This window comes from Lycium barbarum, chromosome 1 (genome assembly GCF_019175385.1).
Source record: "Lycium barbarum isolate Lr01 chromosome 1, ASM1917538v2, whole genome shotgun sequence".
Classification (NCBI taxonomy): Eukaryota; Viridiplantae; Streptophyta; class Magnoliopsida; order Solanales; family Solanaceae; genus Lycium; species Lycium barbarum.
In genome coordinates, this window is record NC_083337.1 from 134,141,430 (window position 1) to 134,162,890 (window position 21,461).

At 34.9% G+C, this 21,461-nt stretch overlaps 1 protein-coding gene across 1 annotated transcript; it reads left to right on the plus strand.

Annotated features, from left to right (window-relative positions):
• Window positions 1-2,695: 2,695 nt before the first annotated feature.
• On the plus strand, window positions 2,696-10,325 carry LOC132638443 (uncharacterized). Its single transcript, XM_060355321.1, has 8 exons — window positions 2,696-3,660; window positions 7,394-7,541; window positions 7,637-7,787; window positions 7,874-7,999; window positions 8,095-8,175; window positions 8,837-9,029; window positions 9,106-9,376; window positions 9,683-10,325. The coding sequence occupies exons 1-8, from the start codon at window positions 3,463-3,465 to the stop codon at window positions 9,955-9,957; spliced, it is 1,443 nt and encodes a 480-aa protein (XP_060211304.1). The 5' UTR covers window positions 2,696-3,462; the 3' UTR covers window positions 9,958-10,325.
• The last annotated feature ends 11,136 nt before the right edge of the window (window positions 10,326-21,461 follow it).

The window sequence follows — 21,461 nt, forward strand, 5'->3', positions numbered from 1 at the left end:
AGTCAAATTATGTTTTAATTTTGAAGGTGACACTTATTATGGGATAATTTTTTTGGGTTAAGGTAACAATTATTATGGGACGGAGGGAGTATGTGATAATAAGAAAAACATCATCTCTCTTTTTCTAACTAGATGTTGATGCTCGTGCAAATAGGCCTAATATGAGCTAACGCCAAACATAATATTAGTATGACAACAATTTCGTTCGAAAAAGTACGTACAAGAAATTATTTGGTTTCATTTCATCTCAAAGTTTTTGTTCTGTTGAAATCTTTACATTCTGCTGGTCCTAACCAAAACTTTAGTAGTATAATTTAATAAAGTAACATAACTTATTATTTTTTAATTATGAGAACATTCATTTCTTAAGTTGTAAAGCAGTAAGAATCTAACATTCTATCTATTTTTTACTATCGGTAAATGCTATAAATTTATTAGGTTTGCAAAGATATATATTTGCTTCTTAGGTAGAATTGTATTTTATTCAACAACCATGAGTCATTATACATTATTCTCCTGAAGATCAATCATTTCTTATTTACCATTCACAAATAAAATTTAAAAAGTTTAGCGCATAATTCAAATGCGTAATTTATCTCGACATATAGCAAAAAAGTTGTTAGCATGATACAATATTTGCTTCTATTCTTCTTTCATAATTACAATGATATATTGTTAATAAGTACTTTTGTCATTTATATCTATTTAGTGAAAATAATATCATGTAGTCTCACATCATAAATGTATTTTCTTTAAAATTTAATTTAAATTCTACTAAAGTTTATGTTATATAGTTGCACATCAAATTAATTTTTTGACCCATATATTTTTATTTTATTTCGAAATTTATTCTTATTAATGTTAATTGGTTATATAATTTCTCAAATTGCAATTATTTTGTTCATTATTTTGTCAGCTTTTTAAATAAAAATTCGCTTGAATCTTTTTACTTATATTACTAATAAGTTGTATATTCAAAACACGGTTAATATAACACTGTGGTTTGTGCTATGTATCCAAAACTTTATTATATTAATGTTTGCTACGAATATAAAGTTTGCAAAAATTTATTAATACTTTTTAAAAGAGAAGACTTGTTTAAAAGGAAACTATTTTCTCCTCTTTGAGACAAAACAATAGCAATATTTAAGCATCAGTTGATAACTTGAATTTTAATTCGATTAATTTAAAGGTGTAAAATATTTTATTGTTAATTTATGTAGATTGGACCTAAACAATACTTATTATTTTTTATCAAATTTTGATTTGGATAATTCTAAAATTAAATCAAATTTACGGTAGTTCAAATTATTAAATTAATTTTACATGTTTAAAACAAAATAAAGTAGAAATTTGATTTTCTATTTAAACGAAGAACTACTAATTTTATAATTTTTGGTGAATATTTTTGGTTTAACTCATTTTACTTGTCGTGTTGTCTTTTACATGTTTTTTTAAGAAAACGTCAATTAGAATTATAATTTGACTAATTTACCTTATTTATTATTTGATCTCATTTAATATTATTTTTTCTTTTACGACATTAATCTCTTTTCACATTTATTAGAGTAAGAATAAAAATGAAAAAGTAATTAAATTCTATCTTATTTTAAAATATAAATATTTTAAGTATATTTATTTTAGTAAATATAACAAATAAATGACATGGCGGAATAACAAATACAACAGTTAAATATCTAGCTTAGATCTCAATCTAATATAAGAAAAGAAAGGAAAGTTGTATAGTTTGGTTACTTAACCTTTTGAAGAAAAGCAATAATATGGGATCCACGTTTTTTTATGTACAATGATTTCATTTGCTCCCACTAATGGGTTGATACGCATGTGGCAATGAATCCATCATTATTGACTTAACGGGGATACTTTGGGAATTACATGAATATTGTTTGATTTTTTAATATAGGGTCCATATTTTTTTATGTATTGCTTGTTTTTTTAATATGAGGTCCACTTTTTTTTTAATTTTTTACATGGGTTTGGAGGTGGTGGGGTCTAATTTTTTTTTTGTACATGAGTTGGAGGACAGACGACGATCCTCCCCCAAACTCATGTTTCTATAAAAGTAAATCTTTTGAAAAAAAGCAATAATATGGGGTTTACATTTTTTGATGTACGATGATTTCATTTGCTTCCATTAATAGATTGATACGCATGTGGTAACGAATCCACCATTATTGACTTAATGGGGATACTTTGAGAATTACATAAATATTGTTTAATTTTTTAATATGGGGTTCATGTTTTATTTTTATTTTTTTATGTATTGCTTGTTTTTTTAATATGAATTCCACCTTTTTTTTTTTGTACATTTTCTATAAAGTAAAATAATATATTCTCATCAGTTTTCGTTGTGCATCTTATCTTTGATTTTACAATTACAAACCCAATAATTTTGCTTTTCTTTCACTTTGATACGTACTAGCTAGTACTAGTACTAGAGCCCGTTTGTATTGACTTATAAGTTACTTATAAGCTGTTTTTAGTTTTTTTTGAGTGTTTGACTGACTAGTTTAAAGTCATTTTGTGTTTAAAATAAGCTCAAAAAAATAGTTAGATCCATTTAACTTAGCTTATCTAAAGCAACTTATAAACTGTTTCTAAAAATAAATAAATTATATTACCAACTTATTTTTTTTTAGCGCGTCCCTCCTACTAATACAAAAACATTGAAAATCAAATGCACCGTCAGTCAAAATCATCTCAAGATTTACATTTTGAAATCACAAGTCCTCGTGTCGATGAACTCCTCTCTCTCTCTATCTGGCCCCTCTCCCTCCCTCTTCCAAAATCCAAACACTCTTTCCCTCGCTCAATTTATAACTATATCAACTAAGCTCATATACCAGTGTATATTTTGAGAACAAATTCAGCTCAGTTTCCAAAAGTAGCTACCCACAAAGTTTTCAGTTTCTCTGTCCCTGCAACTTGTCTAAAAATCTCACCTTTTTCATGGCTATTTGAAAGTTAGGGCTTTTTAAATGAAACCCATGTCTGTTCTTTTAGTTTAAGCCTCAGAAGAAGGAATATTGAACCTGGTAATTTTGTGCACATACGTTGCAATTTTTGTGTTAGGGTTTGAGATTTATAGTGGAATTGTACTGTAAAAATCTCACCTTTTCATCTTATTTGAGAATTAGGGTTCTTAAAACGAAACCCATGTCTGTTTTCTTACTTTAATAGACCCCAGAAGAAAGAATATTGAACCTGGTAATTTTGTGTGCATATGTTGCAGTTTGGGTATTAGGGTTTGAGATTTTGTAGTAGAGTTTGTACTGTAAAAATCTCAACTTTCCATTGGTAGTTGAAAGTTAGGGTTCTTTAAACGAAACCCATGTCTGTTTTTTAATTTAAACCCCAGAAAACAGAAATATTGAACATATGTTGCAATTTCTGTTTTAGGGTTTGAGATTTGTAGTAGAAGTTTCTTTTTGGGATTTAGGGATGGATGGGAGGAGAATAACTGCGAGTCCTCGGCCATGTTGTGGGAGGAGAGTGGTGGCGAAGAAGCGCCCACGAGGCGGAATGGATGGTTTTGTGAACAGTGTTAAGAAGCTTCAAAGGAGAGAGATTGGTTCCAAGCGTGACCGTTCTTTCAGTATGAGCGATGCTCAAGAGCGTTTTCGGAATATACAGTTGCAGGTTTGTTGGATCTTCTGCTCAGTTTTGTGTTTTTTGAATTAATCTTAGTTGAGCTTATGTGTTGAGGTTGCAAATGCATAGTTGAAATGGATTTTTGTTGAGGGGTGTTGGGGGGGGGGTGGGGTTTATTGACTTTAAGGTGATGGCTGAATCCAATTATTACAAGATAAGTAATGAGGCGAAGGAGAGAACTTAGACATTTACAGGATCATACATATCTATCGTTCAGTTACATTTACCTAAAAAAGAACATATCTATCATTGAAAGGATCAAGAGACAAAGAAATGAAAGAAAAACCAAACACAAAACTTAGATCATGGATAAACTAAGAGAAATTGAGAGTGCTGCTACACTATTTCCTTAATTTATGGAATAAAATAAGGTTGCTTTGGTGCTAGACCTTTTTAAAGTTGGCCAAAAAGCACATAGATCACTTCCTAATTTAGTGATTTTTAATTTTTGTTTGGATGCTGGCATGCTGCACATGCAAATTAACTCTTTATTTCCTTATAAGTAATGTATCAGTAAAGAAGAAATTCTTGTGTCTTAGTTTGCTGATAAAGGGCGGGACTTGGTAGAGGGTCCTTGAAAAATCATATTGCGCAAATAGGTAAAAACGGCATTTTTTGTCGGTCATACAATGTTGAATCCCATTAAAATAGGGGACAATTCTAGTGAAGTGGCAAAGGGGATTCAAACATTTCTTTTGGTCCCAGGTTCAAATCCTAGGTGTGACTTTCTAATAATTTTTTAGCTCTGCCCCTGCTGGTGATATTAGTATGGAATTGTTCTTTCTTTGGTGTATATGAGAGGGTAGAGTATTAGGAAGGATGAGCTGAAGATTTAAATGAGAATAGTCTCAGACATCTAGATTTAGGGTGTTCTTTCTCGACTTCAATAGTTCAGTATGTGATTATGCATTTGTCAAGTTTTAAGGAGTGCTATTTTTCTTCTGGGGTTATGGTTATAGGAATGAAGTTATTTCTACTGTTGATAAATCACTTTTAATGATAGTGATCTCAGAGAACTTAATTTTAAATGTAAAAATAGTAAATATGTACCAACTTGATTAATTTTTTTCAAGTGAAAAGTTCAGCATTAATCTTGATTAAAATGAAATTAAGAGGGTACAAGCATGGATTTAAAATGCGGATAGGCAATTGGTTATGCACTTTGTTTCATTAGTAAGCAAAGAAAAAGAGAGTTTCCCAAGCCAATTAATGTTGGATCTGGGGGAGAAAGGGTATATCCTCTCGCTTGCTATCCAGTCATACGAACCGGTTATAGGGAAAAAGATGAGTAAGCATATGCTAGGTAAATTAACAAGCCCCCCCCCCCCCCCCCCCCCCCCCCCACCAAAACCAAAAAAAACACACACACACATCATGTTTCCTTGAACAAGCATATTGATGGAAATTGAAGAGGGAGATAAGAGAAGAACTTACCTTGGAACCCTAGAATTGGAGGAGAAGAAGCGTAAGTCTATTGCAATGCGTAACCCTTATTTCACTTAAATTTCCAAAAATCTCCTTTGTTTTGTAAAAGCAACGCCTCGCCTCGCTTCTCACTTCTTCTGGTGAAGCAATAGCTTTTCTAATCTTGCCTCACTTCAGGGCATAGAACCGCTTGACCTGTCGCCTCGCCTCGGTTCACGCTTTAAGTGCTGAAGCAAGAGCTTTTAATAACACTACTACAGATTATCATAATCCTTAATGAAATAGAATAAAATTGTGAAGTCTTCTGTTTTTGTAGTCTTATGTTTTTACTTTAAATAAGCATAGTAGAAAATGGTAATTACATAATGCAAATGGTAATTCAAGATGTTTTACGAAGTATTATAAGGGGAAGGGAAATCCAAATTTAAAGCTGACGTGAATACAAATGCTATCCTTGAAGTTGCTCAATTTAATTACTAAAAGTCATTAGTTGGATAGTGTAGTCATTTAGGATTTAAATTGCCATTGGAATCACCGCTTCTTGATTAGTCAATCTTGAAAACCATCCACCAAATCTTGACTGACTAATAAATCTGATTTCTTTCATGTCTCATTTTCAACTTTTTCCTATAGAAGTATATGTCTATCCTTTGTTTTTAGGCAAAGTAGAATGAATAAAAATTCAGAATCCTGTGTGATTCTTCTCTTCCTCCTCCTCCTTTTATTTCTCAGTGCTTGACTCTATGCTCATTCCTCCACGCCTTGTACTTTTATCTAATTTTGTCCAGCATTTTCCCTTGTAATTTAGCCTCATATCAGTCCACCTCATTTCACGTGTTTTAAGTTCAAATGTAGTTCCCTTAATTGAATGTTTGTTAGATTCTTCATGCCGAGTTCAACTTCTTGCATCAATATGACTAACAGACAATATAAAATTAGTAGACAGAAATTATATTTTCTATTCCTTTCATTTCATTTTATGTTGTGGTGTTTAACTGAGCATCGATTTTAAGAAAGAAAGACATTTGGCACATACTTGAAGTACCTGTAGAACTTGTTGTTTTAAAGCTTATATACAAACAAAAAAAACTTGCGGTTTTATGCATGTCATGACATTTCTCTGACCACATGAGTATGTAATTAAGGATAAAATGAGAAATTCAAAGTTAAAAGAGTTCCAAATATAGAAAGACATCATTCTTTTTTTGAACAAACTAAAGAGGAAAGAGTGTTATATAAAAGGGAACATAGGGAGTTTTTTGTTAGGCAAAAATGTGGTTTTACTAGATAGGTAAACAATGTTTTGAGATGTGTTACATCGGAATAGTGATATCTTTTGTCTACAATCTAGTGGAACTCAATATTAGGTGATCTAATTTATAGGTTGTGCAACACATCTAGCTTCAAGTTGCCTTCATGCTTCCCATTTCGAATAATTATGTCCTGTGTTACTCGGATGCTTCAAAAATATCGATGGGTGCGTGTCGGATCCTCCAAAAGTAGTGTATTCTTGGAGGATCAGACATGGATGCGGCCGCATTTTTGGAGAGTCCGAGCAACTTAGATTATGTCAACAAGTAGCTCTCCAGTTGCTTCCTCAATGCAAAAGTTTTTGATACAACCATTTTAGGCAGCTAGCGGTTTAAAAACAAAGAGGAGAGGATGCCTTTTGCATCTTTGTTAAACGGCTTGTTTTCCTAGGATGAGGTTGCTGCTTATTCCTCTTATGGTACATTTCCAGACAGCATGCATGCTATTGTGATTTTGCAGTTGTCTAATATTGCAGTTCTCTAATATTCATGGTCTGAGCAATTTGTAATTTTTCTTGAAATTGTATATTTTATTTTGCCTAATTTGCGTTTGGTGGTTAAATTTTACATGAATAACTGGACAAATGTTAGTTGGAATATGTCTTTCATGTTGCTAGAAACTTGTATACAGCTATAAAGCTGCAAAAAGAAAAAAAAGTATTTTGTAGATTGGATAAGTTGGGCTATTTTTTGGATATTGTTTTGATGTTTCTTTATTTATATAATCTGGACTGTTTCCAGTGAAACATTTCATTATTAGTTCCTTTTTTTTTTTTTTTTGAAATTGGTAACGACTCATTTCATTATTAGTTCCTTATGATGGGTGTCTTATCTTTCCATGATTTAGCATGTAGTAATTGTTGGTTGCCTGAATATCAAAAACTAAATATCCTTAGTTGAATTAGTTGTTCATTATTTTTAGAGTGCTGCTCTCACCTAGCATATTATTCTACGGAGTACTGACCGTTTTTATATGTGGTCCTTAGGAGGAATATGATACCCATGATCCAAAAGGTCATTGTGCCATGGTACTTCCATTTCTTAAGAAAAGGTCAAAGATAATTGAGATAGTTGCTGCCCGCGATATTGTTTTTGCCCTTGCACAATCTGGTGTCTGTGCAGCATTTAGCCGAGGTAAAGAAGAAAGATTAGTAATTCTCAATGTTATATTCCTTCTATGAGCACCTTTGTGATTGAAAGGGAATTGATACAAATTATTGGTGGTGCAGAATCAAACCGGAGGATATGCTTTCTGAATGTCAGTCCAGACGAAGTCATACGAAGCTTGTTTTACAACAAAAACAATGATTCTTTAATCACTGTTTCGGTCTATGCTTCAGATAATTTCAGTTCCTTGAAATGCAGAACAACAAGGATTGAGTACGAATTTTAATATTATTGGTTGAGCGCATTTTGCTAAATATTTTTATTTAGTTCTAATACAATTTATTTTTCAATGATATTAGATACATAAGGAGGGGTAAACCAGATGCTGGATTTGCTCTATTTGAGTCTGAATCATTAAAATGGCCTGGTTTTGTGGAGTTTGATGACGTGAATGGAAAAGTACTTACTTACTCTGCCCAGGATAGGTAAAATTTCAATACTGAAGTCCTTCCCGAATGATGTGATTAATCTTGGTGATGTTTTTTGGATGTACTTATTCATACTTTTTCACTTGTGACAGCATATACAAGGTGTTTGACCTGAAGAATTATACGATGTTATACTCAATCTCAGACAAAAACGTTCAAGAGATAAAAATCAGGTTACTTCATTACTTCTGCAAGCATACACAGGCATGCTCATTTTTCCCATGACTAATTGTGTATTTGTGTTATAACTTGTGTGCATGGAAATGCTCTACAGATTCTTGCAATAGATTTCATTTCCAGTATATGGAAATGCTCTACAGATTCTTGCAATAGATTTCATTTCCAGGATATGGAAATGCTCTACAGAATCTTCCAATAGATTTCATTTCCAGGATATGGAAATGTGTTATTTATAGTACATTTTGCTGGCTCCGTTTTTCTCATTGTATTCTAGATGTTTCTTAGTCTCCTGTTTTAGTTGTCTCTCTATCTTTCTGTTCCCTTTTTTTTGTTGGGGTTTTTGTTGTTGGGGGGGGGGGGGGGGGTGTTCTCTGGTTGTATGTGTGTGTGCACCCTAATATTGGTGACAGTTTGTGTTTGTTTATCTCAGCTAATACTATTATTGTCATGATTCTATTGGATCCTGTTAATTCTGCTCTTTTAAGTCTTGAGATCTGAAAAGGATGGTTTCAGTTGATAAAATAATGTGCTAAATGGCAGTCTTGACTCGTGTTTGTTCATATGCACTTCTTAAGAACTTGCAGCAGTTTGATTTGTCAAGCATTGGTTATCTTGACTCATAACTTCTGTTCTCTTTTCTTTTCCCGTTAGCAGTCCAGGAATCATGCTGCTAATATTTACCAAAGCTAGTGGCCATGTTCCTTTAAAGATTCTCTCTATTGAGGATGGTACTGTTCTGAAATCTTTCAACCATCTGCTTCACCGAAACAAGAAGGTGGATTTTATTGAACAGTTCAATGAAAAGCTTCTTGTGAAACAAGAGAATGAAAATCTTCAGATTCTTGATGTGAGTTACTATCGCCTTCGTAAAATATCTTGTAGCTTCTGTTATCGTCAAATCTTATAGCTGTTGAATATAATAGGTCCGCAATTCTGAGTTGACAGAAGTAAGCAGAGCCGAATTCATGACCCCATCAGCATTCATATTTCTGTACGAGAATCAGTTATTCTTGACGTTCAGAAATAGAACAGTAGCTGTTTGGAACTTCCGTGGAGAGCTTGTGACTTCATTTGAGGATCACCTATTATGGCACCCTGACTGCAATACAAACAACATTTATATTACTAGTGATCAGGACCTTATTATTTCATATTGCAAAGCTGATTCTGATGATCCCTTATCAGAAGCAACTGGTACGTCAGTACGAGAATTTCTTAACAGTCGTTCTTGATGTTTGAAAAGCATAATAGACCCTGGATGTGAGATTATATCATCATAAATATGATCAGAGCTGATATGCCATTTATATGTCAATTTATTCTCTTAATAATATTGCCTTCACTTGCATTGGCAAGCTTAAAAACGAAGCAAATGATGTGGTCATGACCTAATGGTTGGGAGTAGGGCGATTGGGTAGATTTTGATGTTTGCAGCTTGATTTGTTTTTGATGTTCTATGCTTGTTTATAGATCTCTGAAATGACTGATTTGGTTTTACAGCGGGATCAATCAATATCAGCAACATTTTGACAGGCAAATGCCTTGCTAAAATAAAAGCAACTGACAGCCGTGCCTCAGATGATTGTAGCTGCAGTAGCAGTTGCAATGAGCATGGTGGCAGAAGTTGCAATGCTAAGAAGCGTATCCAAGCTTCCAGAATTAGGAGCACGGTTGCAGAAGCCCTGGAAGATATCACTGCCCTTTTCTATGACGAAGAGCACAATGAGATCTATACCGGAAACAGTCTTGGGCTTATCCACGTATGGTCTAACTGAAGGTTGACTGATTTCCCTATTCTCCGAATATGTCAAAAAGGTAACACAAACATGCCATGAGAAGACTTCACCATTAGAATGTCATCTTCTCGTCTCTCTCTATCCATTTTCTTTTTTTAATTTTTAGTGTGTTGTCTTGTTACCCCACGAAAGGGGAGATGGTTTGATTTGTGTCATCTATTTACTTCACAGTGCATGTCTGTTAATAATTTGGTTTCCCGAGTGATAACCCTTTTTTAACTAGAGTGAGTTGATAATTTCTAGTGTTGTAGTGCGTCTTTAACTTTGGACTGTCTATTGGGTTGTACACAGAGCGAGCTAACAAGCTTTTACTCGATGGCTGAGAGGATATTATACTGTTGACCTGATGTTGTTTGTGGCATTTCTTAAGTGAATAATTGAGCTTATTTCTCTTAACTTAATTCAACTCGGTGGGCGATTGACATTGGGTTACCCATCCAGGACATCGCCAATAATTGGTTGCTACTCTGTAAAATTTCCAGTTACAGTGCATTAAGAAATACTATACTCTAGGTGTAAATTCCCTATATTTGATAACTCTAATTCAAGGTTTATAATCATTTTTAACTTCAGGGCTGGTGTTTGAAGTTTTTAATGAGACGAGGAATATTACTAATTTAGTAGATATGGAAACATGGTCACCAAGCAGCTACTTCAAGCTTTTTATGTATTGGAATTCTAGGGTAATTTATGAAGCCATTGTGTGAATTGAAAGGCAAACCATACTTTAGATGTTATGATCAGTTCTCTAAATTTGTTTATTAGCTGCTCGTAACAAGTGTAAATAAAATATTATAACAAATCGTATGAAGATATCATCAAGAAAAGGATATGGTTCCGCTGCTTCTTGTTATCACAGCGTTAACAAGTGTAGATAAAATGTCGCAACAAATCGTATGAAAATATCATCCAGATATTGTAGGGAGAGGCAGCACACGTGGTGAATGGAATATGCTGTGGTTGGCCAGTAATTGTCACCATAATGAGGAAACATCCACAAATAGAAAATGATGCGTTTGTAAGAAATAATGACTATTGCTTCAATAAAAATCAAGGCACACAAGAAGTGGTGTGGCTGTGTCGGTGTCAAGCTTCCAAGTCAAGATATTGGCTTCAAAGGCCTATTCATTTATTATTTTGTTTGTAATAAACTGTGAAAATATTACCATACCAACAACAAAAACATAATCAAGTACACCTGAAGAGCACACACGACACCCGACCACCTTCTAGGAAGAGTGCTAGGTATAGTGATCTTCAGAAAAAAAAAAAAAAACAGAAATCAGTTACATGACTTCTAAATCAGGCCTATTAATTTTCTTAATCCTTAAGTATAAAGTTTTGAAATATTATGGACCCAAATAGAGAATATTTAAGATATTAAGAGTTCATTATATCAGCTAATGTGGGATCTTATTGTTGTTATAGGTGTTTCCAACCAGTTACTTTTAGCAGTGTAGTAAGCTCTCCACCCAACTGAGGAGTAGAGATAATCATGCTCTTGTAAAGGTTGGAGCGACATGGTCGGTATATTTACTTTGTAAACCTAAGCCTAACTTCCCAAACTAAAAATTTTGGTAGATAATAGTTGATATTTGGCGGTTTAGCGGAACTTTATTACTCTTGAAAAAGTGGAAGTATCTCTTCAAAATTAATGTATATCCTTGTGAATTTGTTCAAAAATAATTTCCAATATATTTGTGTTTTCAAATGAGAATAAAGTTAAAGGAAAGAAATATTCCCGAGAAAATTTAAGAAGATAGTGTTTACAGTGTAAAGATCTGATGGGACGAATACTTCAAGTTACGAACTTTGTACAAGGTAAACGCCTCCCTCGCCTACTTGAACTTTTAACTCCATAAAATTTCTGTACTTCTTTTCAGATGTTTAGGGCATTTTCCCTTCATCAGTAAAATAGACAACTTCGAGAGTGGGGACTAAATGAAACTTACAAAAACTGGTCATTCGGTTCCATTTTATATGATATACCTTTTTTTTTAAAACAAAAATTATTTAAAAAGAAATGACACACTTCTAAAGATGAAAATAATTAATTTTATACTTTTCATTTTTACCCATTATGAGAATTTTTATAATCACATAAATATTATAGCAAACTAGCAATTGCACGGCGTAAATAACGTACCTAATAATACTAGTAGTCATTATCAGGCCTCAGTTTACATGTCAAGCGATGAGAAAAAACTATATGCATGGAATATGATTGCTTACATTTAGTCAATTAATATTTATTCTGTTTGCGGAAAGTAATGTACTTGAGATCTTTCTTTGTTTCTCTTTCCGCTTACCCAACAAAATTAAGAATTACCCTTTCCACTATTGGAAAGAATTGCAAACTCAATCCTTTATAAGTTTATATATGTAATGACAGCTAACCTTTACACTTCCTCCATCCATTTTTATTTGTCCACTCTATTAAAAGTAGATGTCGACTTTTATTTGTCCAGTTTGGAAAACCAATAGATAATTTATCATACCTATTTTATCCCTAGTATCAATTATTGGGTTGGAAACTTCAACAAATTATTAGTGGCTGCACAACTTTTAAAATATGTTTGACTGATTTCAATTATTTAGATGATTTATAATAATTAAAGATGATATAGTAAAATTGTCATTTTATTTATTGCTCCTTAAAGGATGTGTCAAATCAAATAGGAAAAGTAAAATGGACTGAGGAGTATGAAGAAGAGGGGTCCCACAGGTCCAATGTGGATATAACTTAAAAGTAGTTAGGGAGTTAGTTAGGCAGTTAACAAAGTAGTTAGAATGACAACTGTAGTTAGTTAGTGGGATCTGTTTTTCCTTCAATTAGTGTAGTTAGTATATAGAGTGAGATATATCTTGTATTACATAAAACACTTCTCTATTTTTGAGAATCAGTTAGATGAATAAAATGTGTTCTCTTCTTCTCTATTCTATCTAGAACTTCTTCTTCTTCTTCTTCTTCTTGATCTTAATCTGTTCATGGCTGAGCATTTAACATGGTATCAGAGCCTTGCTTACAGATCCTAAAGCTCGGCTAATTCAAATTTCTCAAATTCATTCTAATATGGTTCCTCAATTTATCAAATTGCTCAAATTCGAAATTCACCATTCTTGAGCAATCAAACTTACGATTCAGTTGTATCTGTGTGTGTATTCAAGTTTGTATAGGTGATTGAGATGAAATAATCATTCAGTTTATCCTATAGAAGCTATCGCAAAATCTAGGTTATCAAAATTGAATCAGATTCAACATGACAAATTCAGCAAGGACTGAATCTTCTCTCAATGGTGAACAAACTGCTACAGAGACAGTAAATGCAACTCACGTAAATGGAAATTCACAACGAATCGATGAAGTTCACCACAATCATCCTCTCTACATTCATCCTTCAGATACACAAGGTTCAGTACTCATTTCAGTACAGCTTCAAGGTACAGAAAACTATTCTCTATGGAGTAAATCATGGATACTTGTTCTGCGTGGTAAAAAAAAATTAGGATTTGTGTTAGGTACATGTATAAAAGAAAACTATGAGTCAAATTTGCATGATTTGTGGGATAGATGTAATGCTATAGTTCTAGCTTGGATTATGAATACAGTGTCAAAAGATCTAATCAGCACTGTGATTCACTCTTCTAGTGCTCACAAACTTTGGGAAGATTTTAGGGAAAGATTTGATAAAGTAAATGCTTCTCGAGCCTTTTACCTACACAAGGAAATCACTACCTTAACTCAGGGAACATCATCTGTATCTGTGTATTTTTCAAGGCTTAGAGAACTCTGGGATGAGTTTCAAGCCTTAATTCCACCACCTTCATGTCCGTGCCCTGAGTCAAAACAATACAAAGAGCACTTTCACCTACAAAGTTTGTGGCAGTTCCTAATGGGATTAAATGAATCCTATGATCATGCTAAGAGTCAAGTGTTGATGACTGTACCTTTGCCAAATGTAAACCAGGCTTATGCAATGATAGTTAATGTTGAAAGCCAAAGGAGAAACAATGTTAGCAACTCTGCTGTTCATTCTGAGCAACATGAGTCAATTGCTCTTATGAGTAACAGGAACCAGGCTCATATGACTAACAATCAGAGAATTTCTGGTGGTGTGAATACTGGAGGTTATAACAGATCTCAAAATGGGCAAACTAGTGGTGGTTACAGGCCTAGAAATAACCTTGGAAACCAAAACAATCAAAGTTATCACAACAAGTCCCCACTCATTTGTGATTTTTGCAACTTTAAAGGACATACAAGGGACACATGCTACAAGCTGCATGGTTATCCATCTGATTCTAAGTACAAGAAGAAAGGAGCTAATGTTCATTCCTATGCTAACAATGTGGCAAGTACAGGCCAATCATCATCATCTGCTATGCAGGATAGAGCTAGTTCTGCCACACAAATCTTGGCACCATTCTTTACTCAGGATCAGTATAATCAAATCCTACAGATGCTGAACAAGGACACAGAAGTAGACTCTAATGCACACTCAGCTCACTCGGCCTCAGTTGGAGCAACAGGTAATATTGTTGCCTGCTTGTCTAAAACTGTAAACAGTACATGGATTGTGGATACTGGGGCTTCAAACCATATGGTACACAATCTAAATTTACTAAGTACTTGGGAAAAACTATCAGATATGCATAAAAATAAAGTCAACTTACCAAATGTTGGCCAAGTTTCTATCACTCATACAGGAGTTGCCTCTATTTTTAAGGATAAATCCATAAAAGATGTTCTATATATCCCAGAATTCAAATTCAACCTCCTATCTGTGTCAAAAATAACAAAAGAGTTGCAATGTCTTGTGGCATTTCTTCCTGATTTTTGCATTTTCCAGGCACTCTCAAATGGGAAGGTGATAAGGATTGGTAAGTAAGATCAAGGTCTATACATTCTAAAAGCTGGGTTTGATGCTGATCATGTCAAGGTTGCTACTCCACCTGTTACCTCTTCTGTACTTGGTAAACATAACAAGACAAACAATAGTTTTAGTGCTATGGAAACTGAATGTTCTACTGATAACATTTTGACTTGTAACTCTGTTGAAGCTAAGTCCTGCAGTGACTTGTCTATATGGCATAGAAGACTAGGACATGCTCCTTTGTCTGTTCTTAAGAAGATTGACAATTTGAAGTGTACTTTCTCAAAGAATCATATATGCACTGTGTGTCCTATTGCCAAGCAGACCAGACTGCCTTTTCCTATTAGCACTTCTTCATCCTCTCATGCATTTGACCTTATACATGCTGATGTTTGGGGCCCCTATAGGGTGCCATCTCATGATGCTAAAAGATACTTCATGACATTATTAGATGACTACTCTAGGTATACTTGGATATTCCTAATGCATACCAAAGCTGATTCTATTGTAGTGTTGAGACATTTTGTGTCCTTTGTGAAGAATCAGTTTAATTGTAGTATTAAATGCTTCAGGTCTGACAATGGCACTGAGTTCTTCAATGATCAAGTAACTAGATTATTCACAGATTTAGGTATAATCCATCAAAGTTCCTGTGTCTACACTCCTCAACAAAATGGAGTTGTTGAGAGGAGACACAAATATATTCTTGATATGGCTAGGGCTATCAGGTTTCAAGCCTATGTACCCTTACAGTTTTGGAGTAAATGTGTTGAAACTGCAGTGTACCTCCTTAACAGACTGCCTACTGTGCTCTTAAATGGTATGTCACCCTTTGAAAGGTTATTTCACAGAGTTCCTTCCTTACACCACCTCAGAGTTTTTGGGAGTCTTTGTTTTGCTACAAATGTCAAAAAATCTGACAAATTTTGTGCCAGGGCTATACCAGCTGTCCACTTAGGCTATTCTTCTACTCAAAAGGGTTATGTCCTATATGATCTTATCTCTAAAGTGTTCTTTGTCAGCAGAGATGCTGTATTTCAAGAGCATGTCTTTCCTTTCAGAGACATTCCCTCTAATTCTAACTTGTCTCCTTTGTTTCCAGTCTTACCTCTACCTACTGAGCCTTATTCATCTGTGCCATATCCAACTCTCACCTCACCATCTTCCCCATCATCCTCTCATCCATCTCATCTATCAAACACACTCTTACCCGATGAGCCTTCTGCTTCTCCTATGCCTGATCACACTGATCCTATTCCTGCTCCCTCAGGAAGTCCATCTAGTACTTCATCCTTTCCTTTGCCTTCTCCTAATCCTGCTCCTTCAGTTACACTCAGGAAATCATCTAGACCAACTAAACCTCCCATATGGATGGCTGATTACATAAGCCATCCCTCTTCTTCTGTCTCCTGTGCCTATCTTCTATCTAATTTTGTCTCTTATGCACACTTAACTCCTGCATATAGATGTTCTCTCTCTGCCTACTCTGCTGTCCTAGAGCCAAAATCCTATGCTGAGGCTTGTTCCCAACCCCAATGGGTTGATGCCATGAAGGCTGAGATAGCTGCCTTACAGGAAAATCATACTTGGTCTCTAGTTGAGCTGTCTGCTGGCAAGGTCCCTATTGGGTGCAAGTGGGTGTATAGAGTCAAGTACAAATCCTCTGTTGAAGTAGAAAGATTTAAAGCGAGGCTTGTGGCAAAAGGTTATTCTCAACAAGAAGGTCTAGATTATAAGGAGACTTTCAGTCCTGTTGCTAAAATGGTAACTGTCAGGTCAGTGGTTGCTTTGGCTGCTGCATCTCACTGGTACATATTTCAGATGGATGTACACAATGCCTTTTTGCAAGGAGATCTGATGGAGGATGTCTACATGAAGGTGCCAGATGGCTTTTCAAGCCAGGGGGAGTGCTGTAAAATGGTATGCAAACTTCATAAGTCTTTATATGGCCTCAAACAAGCACCTAGGCAATGGAATCTTAAGCTTACACAAGCACTGGTGGATCTGGGATTTAAACAATCTCATTATGACTATTCCTTATTTACTCAAAAAATTGGCACTGAGATCTTGCTAGTATTAGTATATGTTGATGATCTACTGGTCACTGGTAGCAGCCTATCCTTGATTAAGAAGGTTAGGTTGGATCTTCAAACCAAGTTCAAAATGAAAGACTTGGGTGAATTGAAATATTTTCTTGGCATAGAATTCTCTAGATCAGAGAAGGGAATCCACACGTGTCAAAGGAAATACTCCTTAGAGCTAGTATCTGAGTTGGGACTATCAGGAAGTAAACCAGCCATTACACCCTTAGAGTTCAACCACAAGCTTACATCTGTGGAATATGACTCTATCATCAGTGAAAATGCATCAGAAAATGATCAGCAACAGCCAACCACTTCTGTAAATGACAGGCAGCTTGAGGAAAAAGGGTGCTATCAAAGAATTGTTGGAAGGTTGTTATATCTAACCATGACCAGGCCAGACCTTGCCTTTGTTGTACAGATCCTACGTCAATATATGCATGATCCAAAACAATCTCATTTAGAAGCTGCCTTGAGAGTAGTTAAATACATGAAGGGCACACCTGGCCTTGGGTTGTTTATGCCATCTTCAGGAGGAAACACACTAACAACATATTGTGATTCAGACTGGGGATCTTGTGTAGAATCAAGGAAGTCAGTAACAGGATATGTTGTAAAATTTGGTGATGCCTTAGTCTCATGGAAGTCAAAGAAACAAGAGACTGTGTCTAGAAGTTCTGCTAAGGCTGAGTTCAGAAGCATGGCCTCAACTGTTGCTGAGATCACTTGGTTAACTGGATTGTTTTTAGAGTTAGGAGTAACTGTTTGTCACACCCTAACCTCGCTAGGGTGTGATGGGCACCCGACCCTTACCTAGGGCCGAGCGAACCCGCTGACTCTTAATACACACATAATCTCTTTGGACTCTTAAATCAAATAAGAATGAAACACATAGTTAAGGCTTTCAGAAACATTCTTTTCGTCGTCCTTCACGTCAAGTAAAATCTGTAATCATATGGACTTTGTAACATAACGCAAAATGATACATCGGCTTGTAGAGCCGCTTACAAGACTGACATCCTATACATATGACTCTGTCTGCAAAGTCTCTAACATCGACCAAGATACCATAGCATGAATACTCTGACTCGGCAACACTCCAAGAGAAATGGAGCTCGCCAATTCCGCTGGAACATCTTTTAGCAATGTCTTCTACTCATCTGGGTGTACCTGCGTAGCATGAAACGCAGACCCCGAAGAAAGGGAGTCAGTACGGAATATGTACTGAGCATGTAAGGCATAAAATACAGTAAAGAGGATCACAACTGAAACAGAGATTTACCAAAAACAAGTATGACTTTTAAAAACATCGATGCACTTGCCTTTTGAATTGAAAATCATGCATGTCATCATCATATATCATATATACATATAACTTGCCCCGGTCCTCTAGTGAGGGATGCGGTGAATAAAATCATGTATGTCAATATCATGTATCATATATGAATGTAACGTGCCCCGGCCCTCTAGTGAGGGACGCGGTGAATAGAGTCATCATATGCCATCCTGGCCGCCACCCCGTCATCATGTCATCATATCATATATATATATATATATAACGTGCCCCGGCCCTCTAGTGAGGGACGCGGTGAACAATGCAGAGGAGTACGCACGAGAACATGCCCTGGCCCGGGACGCAGTGGAGGACATATTGAGGCATGCATGAGCAGAATAGTGAGAAACTATATGCACATAAAACAATTTCAAGACTCAATGGATAAGTACACAAAACGACACTTGAAGGATCATAAGCATGTTTCGAGGCAATCCGAGTTAGTATAAGAAAGTTACAGACATTTTACTACAGAAACCTCTACGAACGTTTTAAAGCAATCCGAGACCGTCTACGAAAGTTACGAACATTTATGCTTATAGAACTCTTTTAAAAACATATCAAAAGTGCATAAAAATCCTAAACAAGCTCGGAATCAAGAATAGAGTAACCCCAAGGTGCATATCATACCTTATTTAGCTCTAGGACATGCCAAAAGAAAGAAAGGGTAAGCCTTACATACCTGTTCCACGTCCTATTAGCTACGCTTATTCGTCTAAGCTTGCTAGTCTACATTCAAGAGAATTTACACAATTATTAGACTCATCGTCATACACTTGTCTTAGTCCTTCAAATAAATTCATTTATAATCTACCGAAATTTCGGCAGCATTTCCCCTGTAAATTCAACCAACCCCCGAGAATCTAACTCGGCCAAATCATCAACAACAATACCAACAACCACATTAACAACTCCAACAATTAATTCAAAATACATTCTAACGTTAACAACCCTTTCTACACAATTCGACGACATTCCATTTACATTTCAATCAACTACAACAACCCAACTTACAATCTTCCAAACTCAATAAGAATAACGACAACACATCCCTCGCTTCCAAGCTCATAAATTATACCAACAACCCACACATTAGCAATATCATTCATACAAATATAAGAAACCATACTAGTGTCACATTAACTTCTCCAACAATCCCACAACAATTACAACTTCATTTCAAGCCATCAAACCTTCATTTTTATTATGGAATCCACAACAACAACAATCAAACTACTAAATAAAATCAATTCATCTTATCTTACCAACACACCCTTATTCGGCCCTTATTCGGCCATAACCTCCACATCCATCTTTCATGAATTCCATCCACTTCTACATACTACAACACTCACAAATCATCCATAACACATGAAAGAGAAAATTAAACCTTACCTTTTTCCACTTGTCTTCTTACTTGGCTAGAATTGTATATTGCACAAATGAATGATTTGATTGCTCCAATAACTCCTCCATGTTAACAAGGACCTTTCAATTACTTGGAATACTAGAAGAAAATAATTTTTTTGATAAGCTCTCCATGGCTCTAGGTTCGGCCAAGCCATGGCCGAACACCCTCTTTCTCCTTTTTTTTTTCTTTTTCCAAGTTTCTTGATTTAAAAGATGAATATATCTTAATTTGTCATCACTTGTACACATATATATATACATGGATCCTACAAATATAAAGTGGACACATGTCCCTTCTCCCTCTTTCTTGAAGTTTCATAAAATAAAGATGAATAATTATCTTATTTTGTCGTCACTCATCCATATATATAGTTCCTACTAATACAAGGTGAACACATACTCCCACACATGCCACACGACCATAATGGCTTCATGACCATATTTTTTTTGAATTTTTCCCTTTTTACCCCTAGCCTTTCTCAATATTTCCATACTAATAAACAACTTGTGTATTAAAATAATTCTGGAAAATAGCCTTGCCCTTAACTTACCACGACTATCTTGAAATATCCGAATGTACAAAATACGGGCTATAACACTGTTGCAACACCAGTTCAGCTGTTTTGTGACAGCAAAGCTGCCATACAAATAGCAGCTTATCCCATCTTTCATGAAAGAACTAAACATATAGATATTGACTGTCACTTTGTAAGGGAGAAAATCCAAGCAGGACTCATTACAACACATCACATTGGCACAAAAGAGCAACTTGCAGACCTGCTGACAAAGGGACTCTGCAGACCCCAACATGACTACTTAGTTACCAAGCTGGGAATGAAAAACCTGTTCTCATTCTTCAACTTGAGGGGGAGTGAAGAAGAGGGGTCCCACAGGTCCAATGTGGGTATAACTTAAAGGTAGTTAGGAAGTTAGTTAGGCAGTTAACAAAGTAGTTAGAATGACAGCTGTAGTTAGTTAGTGGGATCTGTTTTTCCTTCAATCAGTGTAGTTAGTATATAGAGTGAGATATATCTTGTATTACATAGAACACTTCTCTATTTTTGAGAATCAGTTAGATGAATAAAATGTGTTCTCTTCTTCTCGATTCTATCTAGAACTTCTTCTTCTTCTTATTTTTGATCTTAATCTGTTCATGGCTGAGCATTTAACAGAGTATTAGAAAGCTAATTAGCAGCAAAGTACTAAACAAAGAAGTAGAGGAGAAAGCAACAAATCAATACAATGAAAAATGAATATGAATATCAGAGGACCACTCAAGTAATTTTTTTAAATCAAACTTTAGTTTGAAAAATAAAAAATTACAGACTAAAGAGTAGAGAAACGTGACATCATGAGCCTATACGTTTGGTGCAATAATAAACACATCATCAACATATTTATCAAAAGTTGTCCCCTCTGATTTCTCTGTCTTTCATTGTGCTGCTAATGAGGCAGCCTTTTTACAAACGCAATCTCCACTTTCAAATTTTCAACCTGTTTGTTAGCAAATACAGTAATTAATTTGGTGAATTTGAATTTTAAAATTTCAAAACGAAAGTTTAATGATAAATCAATTAATCATAATTTTGTCATAATAACAACGATTTGAAGACAATGATATACGTTTTGATTCGGTACAAATGCAAGTTTAAATACTCGAAGTTTTGATCGAAACAAGCCATTATTTAAGCCAATTCACCAAAATAATACGTTTTTTTTTTTAAAGTTTACAGAACTAGAATAAACGTATTTCAAAGTAACGAATTAGGCATTATTTTATTCAAA